The 13,395-nt window shown below is 35.4% G+C and overlaps 1 protein-coding gene across 1 annotated transcript in view; it reads right to left on the bottom strand.

Moving 5' to 3' along the window:
* The window catches only part of LOC132562548 (tyrosine-protein kinase Fer-like), a 36,618-nt gene that overhangs the window by 22,034 nt on the left and 1,189 nt on the right, over positions 1–13,395 (bottom strand). The window contains exons 2-3 of the mRNA XM_060227293.1: positions 865–1,081; positions 26–199 (exon numbers count right to left, since the gene is read on the bottom strand). Of these exons, the coding sequence (XP_060083276.1) occupies positions 26–199; positions 865–1,077 (387 nt within the window). The 5' untranslated portion in view covers positions 1,078–1,081. The remainder of the gene's footprint in view (positions 1–25; positions 200–864; positions 1,082–13,395) is intronic.

The following is a 13,395-nucleotide window of genomic DNA, read 5'->3' as shown; positions in this document are numbered from 1 at the left end:
AAAGTGCAGCTCCTGATTTTTGTACCTTTGAGAACTCCTGGTCCAGTTTGCTACGTTCCTCTTGATACAAACGTCTAGAGGCTTTTTTTTCATTGATGAGGTCCGTTAATTTCTCCATTGTCTTTGACGACATCTCTTCCACATTCTGTCTCAGTAGTTTTACAAACCGGTCAGTTTGTCTCACAATGGTGTCCCAGCCCTGTACATCATACACAGACACAGTCACCTTATCACCAGGAAATCAGTAAATACATCATGTTTTAATTTCCCTGAGTAACAGAACACATGGTCTGTTCTGACCTGAACATTTGTCATTCTCCCTAATCTCATGACTGAAAATGTTGAAATCTTTTCTATTCCAATATTTTTTGATGTCCTATTTCAAAACAAAAACTGCCTGTGTTTTCCAACATTAAAGATATGGTGATCAATGTTCTGTCCCAAAAAGTGTTAGATTACACAGGTAAATTTGATCAATATTGATGTTGGGAGATCTTTTACACAACACAAACTGACGTGTATATTTTGATCTAAATGGTGTCAGATCTTTCAATTTATCAAAATGTTAAGCCCTAAACTGTTGTTGGATAAAAAATGTTGTACCGACCAATACGTTGTGTTCCAAAGGGTATCAGATCAGGATTTTCAAACTGATCAAAATCAGGTGTTACAAGAAAAAGATGCTGAATTAGACAGGTAAGTTTTACACATGTGTACCCAACTATCAGTCAATAAATTGTGTATGTACTATTACTAAAACAAAAATTATTTTTCATTATACTTTGTCTTAAGTCTTCCTATATTCCTTCGTTCAGTTAGGTGTGTTGTTGTTGTACTTGTACCCTAACCAATCTCGTAAAATACCTTAAACACTGAGCAGTGAGCTTGGAATTCATTGGTGTCAAGTTTCTGGGCGCTCTGTACAATAGTGTTGAGAGAAGCCGCATACTTTTTGTCACTGTCAATGCGGACTGCTAGACACCGTTTGATGTTGTCTAGGACGCGGATCTCACAGTCCTGGATACGGAGGAGTGACTCGTGGGATTCTTTCCCCTGAAAATCTGTCCCAAACCCCATCGCTCTGAAAAAATGGAGAAAAAATAAATAAAAGTTTACAAATCTATCCCCATTCATTACTTGATTTCTGCTGTAACAGTTTGTACACTTCTAATACAATTACATAATATTCTATATCCCTCAAATCTTGTAATATAAAAAAATACACTCCATAGCATGTTTCTATCAAAATGCATTCATACAGCTGTATATGCCATGAGAATAGCATTTTCATGGTTGTTGTGGTTAGAGCTATCCACACAGATCAACATTTTGCCTATGTAAATTTTTATTTGCATGTTTATATTTTCAAGGATTTTGATTATTTATAGAAATGTAACTAATTTGTCGGAATCTTGGATAAAGTGAGCTCAGATTGCCCCTCTATTTTTTACTACAAAGTATTATAAAATGACCTGATTCTTCCATATGCTGCATCTCTCAGGCATGACATGCCTGTAAAGTCAAATATAGTTGACAAATCAGTAATATGTAAATCAGGTTCCAAACTGTTCTCATGAATATTCATATCATGATCTGATGTCTGATCATCTCCATCAGTTTCATGAATATTTGTATCAGATTTCCAGTTATCCCCATCCACTTCAGGAATATTCATGCCAGTATCCTTTCTGTTGATGACCTCATAAGGAGCTACAGATTTTGTTAAATCAGAATCCTGAGTTTGTTGACGTGTTTGTAGACATGTTTGTTGACGTGTTTGTAGACATGTTTGTTGAAGTGTTTGTAGACATGTTTGTTGACGTGTTTGTTGACGTGTTTGTTGACACTGAGCAGTTTTTTCTGAGATAGTGACATACCAGGTGCTTAGACCAGACATTGTCTCATCATAGTTTGAACATTTATGTCAGAGATCATTGTAAAGTTAATGTATTAGGAACAAAACAATCAAACATGAATATCTATATACCACAGGATCACATAACACTACATCTAATGTCATTCTATCAACAACAACAGACCCATAACACTGTATCCTTGATTTTCTATTATTATTATCAGGGATACAACCTTTCTCATCATTGTAATTATATCACACAAAACATTTGTCTTTTAATCCAGAATTTGTCAGGGAAACCAAAGCAACCTAAAATCCAAAGTACTGATGCTCATAAGCCTTTATAATCCAACTTTGAATTTCCATCACCTGCATGCGACACAAAAAAACAGGAATTCTTCTTCAATTTTCTCACATGACTTTGAGAACATCACATACGATGAATGTCTGAAACTATCCCACAATCAGTGAAAAAAACACCTGAGTCCCGACAAGAGAAAGGTATCATCCAGAGAAAATTAATTAATGAGGAGATATTAATTAAAATGTTATGATTTCTTTCCTGAAATAAGAGCACCAGCCATATAGATATTTCCTCAATAACTGTCACAGATTCAAACAACAGGTACATTATGATAATGTTATCATTTACCATAGTGATAATTATCTATATATATACCTACAGTATATCTGGTGACTGTGTCACCATAGTGGTAATTATCTATATATATATATATATACCTACAGTATATCTGATGATTGTGTCACTATAGTGATAATTATCTATATATATACCTACAGTATATCTGGTGACTGTGTCACCATAGTGATAATATATATATATATATATATATATATAGTATCATATAGTACACTGTAATATTTTAAATCACATGTTTCTGTTGGTTATATCATGCAGTCATATAGTACAAGTACTCAGAACATCCACATATTCATTTGAGTATCTACAAACTCAATATTGTACTGATGTGTCAGGAGAGGTTTGGTTTTTACAACAATTTCTTGTAATGTGAAATCAGAAAATCAAACATGGACCAGACAAATAGTTATAAGAGAATGACTTGTCATACATCTGGTGGGAAAAGTGATGAGAGATAAACAATGAGTACTGATTACTTTTGTAGATAAATACTAGACACCTAGACTTAAGTTAGTTAATTTCTATTTTATTTTAAATACCTGGTCTATTTTATCAACGTCTCCTCCCAAGGCCTATGTTTCTAGGCTGGATTGAATCTCATGTATATACCATCCAGAATAAACAACCAGGACAGATTCCGAGTTTGAGTTCTTCAAACTATAACACTGGTCAACGTGTTTTGCCTTCTATTTTCATTTAAGAACTCAAACTGTGAAGCTGTTGTGCTTGTTTTACGATTGACATTACAACCGCCCTGCTTACCTTTGGATATCCAGTACAAGAGTATAGGACACCATGGCATTGTCCCTTATATATCTCTACAAATGATCAATTAACCAGGAGAACAATCAGATAGCATAAGGAAACTGTAACCAAAACAGATAACAATGAATAAAACGTAAAGAAGACTAAGACTTTTGGAATATCTTGGTACCAGGAGTATATAAAAGTGATGTTAAGGAATCAGAAAGGGAACCTTATCCAAAATAAATTAACATGCAATTCAATGATCTATTCTTCTAGAACCTGGAACACCTCATTCTCAACCCTCCAGGAATTACAATCATTCTTCTAGAACCTGGAACACCTCATTCTCAACCCTCCAGGGATTACAATCATTCTGCTAGAACCTGGAACACCTCATTCTCAACCCTCCAGGGATTACAATCATTCTTCTAGAACCTGGAACACCTCATTCTCAACCCTCCAGGAATTACAATCATTCTGCTAGAACCTGGAACACCTCATTCTCAACCCTCCAGGAATTACAATCATTCTGCTAGAACCTGGAACACCTCATTCTCAACCCTCCAGGGATTACAATCATTCTTCTAGAACCTGGAACACCTCATTCTCAACCCTCCAGGGATTACAATCATTCTGCTAGAACCTGGAACACCTCATTCTCAACCCTCCAGGAATTACAATCACTTTCGCTCTCTGCACTCCTGGAAAATGTCATAGCAAAATTCAACATCCCATGAGCAACAACTTGTGGACAAGACGAAAAGACTAGTTTAATCATTTGATGTACATCAAACGAATCTCAAGGTTGCATAATCATTTATTGTAATGGCTTTGAAGTTAGATGTCGATTCTATGTAATCTTTGATTGGTCAGTTTTTTTTTCAACTAGAACCAATCAAATTACTTCTCTCGTGCCTTCAATTTTGCCATGACATGTTCCAGGGGTACAGAGAACGAGAGTGATCGTAACCTCTGACGTATTGCAGAAGGGAACACCTGGTCTGACTATGTTACTGTTCACATGTGTTTTTGAAAAAAAATATATTTAAATACAAATACATGTACTTGCAATGGAAATACCAGTGTACATAATCAAATGAACTATTTGTCTTCAAACTGAAGTAATTATATATATAAGTTGTTACTTAAGTTTCCATCCACATCATGATCTATCAAGGTCAAAGGTCACAGCATTCGCTGACTAAAAATAATTACTAAGCATTGTAAGCTTCATAGAAATTGTTTTGAATATTTCTATTATATCATACAACAGAAATAGGCAAAATGTAAGAATTTTCTATCCAGATAATTCCAATTCCTACAAAAAGACAAAAACTATAGATATTTTATCACTAATACTTTATCAAAATTTTATCTGTTTTTGTTTCTTAAGTTAACAAAACTGACAACAATTCCTTGCCAGAAGCTGAAGCTCTATGTAAATGTACAGATGTATAAAGATCAGTCAACTTGAAGATTGGTTATCATGAAATACTGTCATTCACTAAAATTACCAATATTCTATTAGTTCCTAATGAAATAAGTGAATCTTAAAATAAAAGATAGACAACACATACATGTATAGAAAAATAATCTATTTATAGAAATCAAATTTAAATTTAGAAGATTAAAATTAATTTGATAATTTTAAGCTGACAAATCTTCAACAAGATATCAGATGAGATAACAGTTACCATTGTTTGACTGTCACTATCAATTGTGTAAGATATATCACACTACAATTGTTTATCACTTACGACAGGTACAGGTTAAGAATCGTTCATCGATTAGTATGACAATGTATAACCTTGGTAGCGGTGTAGACTGGTGTATAGAGTCAGAATTGATGAAATATATATACTGTATCCAGAAGCTACAATATCCCTGCAGCATTAAGATATACTGAGGTGTACATACAGGTCTAAAGGTAGGTATGTAAGTACACTGGTACAGATATATCTGTCCTTACTTAGGACCAGTTACTGATACTGTAGGTATATATATATATATATGTCCTTACTTAGGACCAGTTACTGATACTGTAGGTATATATATATATCCGTCCTTACTAAGGACCAGTCACTGATACTGTAGGTATATATATATATATATCTGTCCTTACTTAGGACCAGTTACTGATACTGTAGGTATATATATATATCTGTCCTTACTTAGGACCAGTTACTGATACTGTAGGTATATATATATATATCTGTCCTTACTTAGGACCAGTTACTGATACTGTAGGTATATATATATATCCGTCCTTACTTAGGACCAGTTACTGATACTGTAGGTATATATATATATATCTGTCCTTACTTAGGACCAGTTACTGATACTGTAGGTATATATATATATATCTGTCCTTACTTAGGACCAGTTACTGATACTGTAGGTATATATATATATATGTCCTTACTTAGGACCAGTTACTGATACTGTAGGTATATATATATATATATGTCCGTCCTTACTTAGGACCAGTCACTGATACTGTAGGTATATATATATATATATCTGTCCTTACTTAGGACCAGTTACTGATACTGTAGGTATATATATATATCTGTCCTTACTTAGGACCAGTTACTGATACTGTAGGTATATATATATATCTGTCCTTACTTAGGACCAGTTACTGATACTGTAGGTATATATATATCTGTCCTTACTTAGGACCAGTTACTGATACTGTAGGTATACATAGAATTGGTGTTGAATAGTTTAAAATTGATAGACAACTTTTGTCGGTAACTGTTGATGATCTCAAAGTGCATATCGGATTGTGGGGAGACACAGTATTCACTGGAGTGTGGGGAGACACAGTGTTCACTGGAGTGTGGGGAGACAAAGTGTTCACTGGAAGGTGGGGAGACACAGTGTTCACTGGAGTGTGGGGAGACAAAGTGTTCAGTGGAGTGTGGAGAGACACAGTGTTCACTGGAGTGTGGGGAGACACAGTGTTCATTGGAGTGTGGGGAGACAAAGTGTTCACTGGAGTGTGGGGAGACACAGTGTTTACTGGAGTGTGGGGAGACAGTGTTCACTGGAGTGTGGGGAGATAAAGTGTACACTGGAGTGTGGGGAGACACAGTGTTCACTGGAGTGTGGGGAGACACAGTGTTCACTGGAGTGTGTGGAGACACAAAGTTCACTAGAGTGTGGGGAGACACAGTGTACACTGGAGTGTGGGGAGACACAGTGTTCACTGGAGTGTGGGGAGACACAGTGTTCACTGGAGTGTGGGGAGACACAGTGTTCACTGGAGTGTGGGGAGACACAGTGTTCACTGGAGTGTGGGGAGACACAGTGTTCACTGGAGTGTGTGGAGACACAGTGTTCACTGGAGTGTGGGGAGACACAGTGTTCACTGGAGTGTGGGGAGACACAGTGTACATTGGAGTGTGATGAGTGACTTAAGATCAGTCAATTATTAGTAATTAATTTGTATACTTTATATCACTGACATTAGATTGAGATATACAATATGTGTTAAGTTAGAATTTTTTCTTGAAGAGAAGATAGTGATGAAATGTACAACTGAAATAGTAGGTGAAAAAAATAGATTAATTTTGATAAACTTCAAAATCTTATAATTTTCATTAAGATGTGTTGTGATGTGTTTCTGTAAGTTTATGGAAATATTTACTATAAAATTAAATTTCTTATTTTATCCATTTTTTCTGTTTTTGTCAAATCATTTTTCATAAACAAATCTTCAGATTGCGAGTTTATAATGATGTATAAGATAAAATACAGGGCTATATCTAAAGAATTATTCAAAATTCAAAACATAGACAATATACTTTCAAATTTTAAGAAGAAAATCTACTATGTCAAGTATATGTCTCAGTATTTTACTGTCTCCATCTCAACTAATATATCACTTACTTTCCACAGAAAATTTATAATATATAACATATAAGTAATCTAACAAATACATAGGAGCTTGAAATCACTATTATTTCAGAAAATTAAAAATTGGAGAATTTTGAAAAACTTCCTTGGCCATCAAAAGCACTCTGTCATTTCATAACTGTGATATTTAGCAGGGTTTGACAAAGTCAGTAACTGTGATATTTAGCAGGGTTTGACAAAGTCAGTAACTGTGATATTTAGCAGGGTTTGACAAAGTCAGTAACTGTGATATTTAGCAGGGTTTGACAAAGTCAGTAACTGTGATATTTAGCAGGGTTTGACAAAGTCAGTAACTGTGATATTTAGCAGGGTTTGACAAAGTCAGTAACTGTGATATTTAGCAGGGTTTGACAAAGTCAGTAACTGTGATATTTAGCAGGGTTTGACAAAGTCAGTAACTGTGATATTTAGCAGGGTTTGACAAAGTCAGTAACTGTGATATTTAGCAGGGTTTGACAAAGTCAGTAACTGTGATATTTAGCAGGGTTTGACAACGTTAGTAACTGTGATATTTAGCAGGGTTTGACAAAGTCAGTAACTGTGATATTTAGCAGGGTTTGACAAAGTCAGTAACTGTGATATTTAGCAGGGTTTGACAAAGTCAGTAACTGTGATATTTAGCAGGGTTTGACAAAGTCAGTAACTGTGATATTTAGCAGGGTTTGACAACGTTAGTAACTGTGATATTTAGCAGGGTTTGACAACGTTAGTAACTGTGATATTTAGCAGGGTTTGACAACGTTAGTAACTGTGAGATCTAAATACAACTCCCAAGTCCACCTCCCCCTTCACCCCTGTCAACACAGCGATATATACTAATGAAATGTTATTTCTAGAAATGTTGGCTGTTATTATGCTGCTTTAGGGTGTTAGAAGATTTGTTGTAAATGTTCAAAATTTTACATTGAACAGTACCATGGAATTGTCTGATACTACACTACAATAATTGTGTGAATGACAACAAATGTACATGTTGTTTAGACAATCACACTGATGTAGTGACTATTTTCTACAGAAGGACACAATCTAATCTTGTAATTTATCTCGCTCCTAAGAAACTAAAATAAGAAATTTGTTAAACTTAAGATATTTGTATAAAACCCTCATCACCAGAAAAAGCGTGATAAATAATTCTTAATATTGTTTCTCCTACCTGTCAGGTACTGATGGTGATGTTACAGTATAAAAACAACTCTGTGAGGACATCACACAAGTAATCCTGAAAAACCAAACCTAAAACTTTGAAAAGAAAGTCAGATTCCATGGATATTGTTGAAATATAGAGTCTTGGGTCAAAGGTCAAACATATTTCTACACTTCCTCTGGTTACTGCTTCCAATTTGCCATATCTATCTATAATAACATTAATTAAATATTGTGAATTTGTGACTAAAAACACTGACTACCCTGTGTATACAATAAAATAGTCTGTTTTACCTTTAGATAAGGGAGAGGCAGCTCTAAATGAAACCCAGTACTGTATTGATGACATGAACAGTAACAAACAAGAACTAATTTTATCCTTTTTTTTAAGCCATTTCCTGCTAATATCAGTGTTAATGTAAGCAACCCATTCAGATTTTTTCAGCATTTCAGTGTGATAGTCATGGCTTAAATCAAAAACTTTACAGAACATGTTTTATAATGCTACGTTTACACGATGTTCCTGGTGGCCACGGCAACCCCGTTTCGGGCCACCGTATACAAAACGGAGTGGACGTGAGGCAACACGAGAGAACGGGATGGGCAAACCTGACAGGACGTGTTTGCCGTGGTTGCCGTGCCAGATTTTTAAACTGTCAAAAAAATGTGCCACAGCAGTCACGGCTCAAATGAGAAACCTAACACGCCCTAGTAAAACGGGGTGAACGCAACAAAACGTGACAGCACGTGATAGGCCGTAACAGAACTTGGAGGCGGTCTGTAGTGGGATGGGAAGCTTGTGCATTACACGGCATATCATGGTCCTTTCAAGTTGTGTTACATTCTGCCGCGTTTAGTGAGCGGTTTGTCAGGGATGCTGCGCATTCTATCCCGTGTTGCTATGTTTTGTCATGGTTCTCACGGCAAGCTAAGGAGTATGGTAGCCATATTGTCACGTTCAATCACAGCGCGCCCCAGCATGTGACTGTTAACAGACCCTGTGCACTACGGCACGTTGCATTCTTCTACGGTCTGACACGGCACGCGCGGTCTGGGAGGGAGTATAAAAAGGTGGGCTAGACCAGGGCGTTTTATTTGTGTCGGAGAAATCTTCACCATTTCATACACCTTCTGCTTGCCTGCTGAACTCTTGCATTTCCTCTCTGTAAGTGCTGCTGTCGCAAATACATTATATATGCCCCCAGCAAACATGCAAATACAAAATCTTCTTCGTCGTGGACATCCACGCTCTCTCATTGAAGTTTCAGGATACAATGGTTGCTATTCCTAGAGCGGCCTCGTTTTATACCATGGGGTACAAAAGTGCTCCAGAGTTGCCCGGCGTCCATGTTTCATCCTTAGAAAGCCTTCAGAGACCCTGTAAACCGTATCAGACCTTGATCAGAACGTGAGAAATGTGAGGGCTCCCAGCAGAATGTGAAGGGATACCATCGGAACATGATGAGTCTGGAAAGAACGTACTGTCATCCGTGGAAGACTGCAGGCTGAGCCGTAGTGCGCCGTTGAGTCTTCTGGAAAACATCAGCCCTGCTCCCTTAAGATCCATCATGGATACCTTGACAGACCGCGAGAAAACGTAACAAAACTAAAATGCGGAGATAAAAATGACCCAAGGCAAATGGGGCTGCCGTAGTTGCCAGTCACATAGTGTAAACATAATAGTAAATATTTGCTTATCATGATAAAATTAAATAACATGTCTTATATCCTCCTGAAAAAAACCTCACACAATGTATACCCAGTACATGTTATACCAGTTTCTCTCTTATAAACCTGAAATAAACCATAGAAATGAACAACACAGCTGGAATAAATGTCATACTCCTGAAAGATACTAAAATATTAGTCACACTTGTAAAATATATACTTTTTTTGTACCGGCTATATGATTTGTGTTCTCTCTTTTCATTGGTGTATGTCTACAAAAGTGTTATTTTTTGATAGTGAAATGCGATATTTCTCTAAATTTGTCAAAAGTGTCACTATAAACCAGTATAAATCCATCTCACCTGGAATTATATGATAAATAAAAAACATTTTAAACTATCTCAATGTAAATAACAAGAAAAACATTAAACAATTTGGTGCCAAATATACATGTATACAATGTGTATATGCAATATAACATTAAGAGACAAAAATACAAAGTAAAAATTGTTACTCAGGGGGAACAACTCTAAAGAAAGTTAGAGAAAATGAGTAGATTAAACACATAGGTGTTTGGTGTTTGTAGTGAGTACAGAGTTTGATGTTTATAGTGAGTACAGAGTTGGTAGTGAGTACAGAGTTAAGTGTTTATAGTGAGTACAGAGTTAAGTGTTTATAGTTAGTACAGAGTTAAGTGTTTATAGAGAGTACAGAGTTAAGTGTTTATAGTGAGTAAAGAGTTTGTAGTGAGTACAGAGTTTGGTGTTTATAGTGAGTACAGAGTTTGGTGTTTATAGTGAGTACAGAGTTTGGTGTTGATAGTGAGTACAGAGTTTGGTGTTTATAGTGAGTACAGAGTTTGTAGTGAGTACAGAATTTGATGTTTATAGTGAGTACAGAGTTTGGTGTTTATGGTGAGTACAGAATTTGATGTTAATAGTGAGTACAGAGTTTGATGTTTATAGTGAGTACAGAGTTTGGTGTTTATAGTGAGTACAGAGTTTGATGTTTATAGTGAGTACAGAGTTTGGTGTTTATAGTGAGTACAGAGTTTGGTGTTTATAGTGAGTACAGAATTTGATGTTAATAGTGAGTACAGAATTTGATGTTTATAGTGAGTACAGAGTTTGGTGTTTATAGTGAGTACAGAGTTTGATGTTTATAGTGAGTACAGAGTTTGGTGTTTATAGTGAGTACAGAGTGTGGTGTTTATAGTGAGTACAGAGTTTGGTGTTTATAGTGAGTACAGAGTTTGATGTTTATAGTGAGTACAGAGTTTGTTGTTTATAGTGAGTACAGAGTTTGGTGTTTATAGTGAGTACAGAGTGTGGTGTTTATAGAGAGTACAGAGTGTGGTGTTTATAGTGAGTACAGAGTTTGGTGTTTATAGAGAGTACAGAGTTTGGTGTTAATAGTGAGTACAGAGTTTGGTGTTAATAGTGAGTACAGAGTTTGGTGTTTATAGTGAGTACAGAGTTTGATGTTTATAGTGAGTACAGAGTTTGATGTTTATAGCGAGTTCAGAGTTTGGTGTTTATAGTGAGTACAGAGTTTGATGTTTATAGTGAGTACAGAGTTTGATGTTTATAGTGAGTACAGAGTTTGATGTTTATAGTGAGTACAGAGTTTGATGTTTATAGTGAGTACAGAGTTTGATGTTTATAGCGAGTTCAGAGTTTGGTGTTTATAGTGAGTACAGAGTTTGATGTTTATAGTGAATATGGTGTGTTTAGTGTGTTCAAGGTTAGGTGGGTGTTTTTTCTGTGGAAGATGACAAGCTTTGGGCACAAACTCAGATATATCCAATTCTGTGCTTGAAGGGCAAACATAACTTTTTTCACTGACCTAGTCTAGTGGGAAGGAAGTCACTAGTGTTCTACCACAGTCATCCAGATCTACCTCATCATGTTTAAATGATAGTGTCAAGAGGCTTCACATAGAAAGAGGAAGAGATAGATATTGGTGGATACACTGAAATATGACTAGAGTATAGAAGGAAAACATTGGAGGTTAAGTAGGACATTGGTGTGTTCCATTTTGAGGAGGTCCATTTACAGGGAAGTGAAATTGCAATGGGCTAAACGTAGTTTTGAAGTGTTATGTTTGGTAAAAGCATTTATGAGAAAATCTCGACAGCTTGGATCAATGGTGATTTTCTGATTTTTTGTTTAATAGTATGGAAAGGTCACATTGTGTAAGAGATGGAAGGGGCAAGCAGTTTAATAGCATTTTATAGCAAATCCTTGATTTGGTGTTTTCAATCATATTGCCTCTATGTAATTATAAGGGGAATATCTTTTGACTGCACCTCCAAAGTTTTTATTTTTTTTTAACTGAATTTTCGATAAAGGAATGAAAATCCATTTCATCCACTGACATACCTGGGTCTTTACAATTTCTATATTGTCAAGTTGTCATTTTATCATGTAGGTGGGCATTTTTAGACTTTCTTTTCAAATATGTAAATAGTGCGTTCTTTTGCTCTGACTTAATCAATCATATGCGTTTTTAGTCCCTAGTCATAATTTGCAGACAATTCATTTCGATCAGTTTTACTGCCATCAAAAGTCAAATAATAGCAAGTGTTTTAAACAGGATTCAATGCAATTTTAACTCTCTCCTTTTTACACCAAAATGAGATATATTTTGCTTGTCTGGCAGAGTTCATGTTACGTTTAAAGAATATTTTCATCCCTAGTTCCTATTTGTTTTACATATGTGTACTGTATAAGTGACTGTAATATTTTAGACTTGTGTTGTATTGTTGTTATCCATTCTGTTAGTTGACACTTGGGACTGAAGAATTATCAATAAATAAACAAATATTTCCCTTTATATTCTGTTATTTGTTCTTTTGATCCAAAAAATTCACGCAGCCAGTCATAATTATGTTTGTAATTTATCCAGATCTGACTCTACAATATCAAATATCTTCATAATTTGTGACATTACAGTAACATTTTGCATCATTTTCCAGCATATCATTGATCTATCAACAAATAGTATATTGCAAAGTATATCTCCCTAAGGAATCCAACTTAGTACATCAGGTGAGTTGGATCATAATCTCTTACTCAAAAGACTTTCGTGTCTGTTACTATGGAAAAATTTTATCTGTTTTTTTGTAATCTTCCAATTCCAGGACATCTATAGCTTAGTCTAGAGCTTTATGGTGCATATATAAGCATCTTGCTTATACAATGTGTTTCTATCCAAGTTTAAGTGAAGTTTTCTAATTTGATCTTTGTTGAAGGTTAAGTCTGTTTAACTACTTTATCCCCTTGTGAATCTTGGGTTTTATGAACATGATCTGAACTGGAACTTTAATAGTTCAGCTTCTTCTAAGAAAGATTCTTGTCTGCTTTATCTGAAAATTTACTTGTTATTATAAGGCTCTATA

This window comes from Ylistrum balloti, unplaced genomic scaffold, assembly GCF_031769215.1.
Source record: "Ylistrum balloti isolate Yb309-2 unplaced genomic scaffold, AGI_CSIRO_Ybal_v1 Utg371444, whole genome shotgun sequence".
Taxonomy (NCBI): domain Eukaryota; kingdom Metazoa; phylum Mollusca; class Bivalvia; order Pectinida; family Pectinidae; genus Ylistrum; species Ylistrum balloti.
The sequence above is the reverse complement of the archived record's forward strand: the minus strand, read 5'-3'. Positions and strand labels throughout refer to the sequence as shown.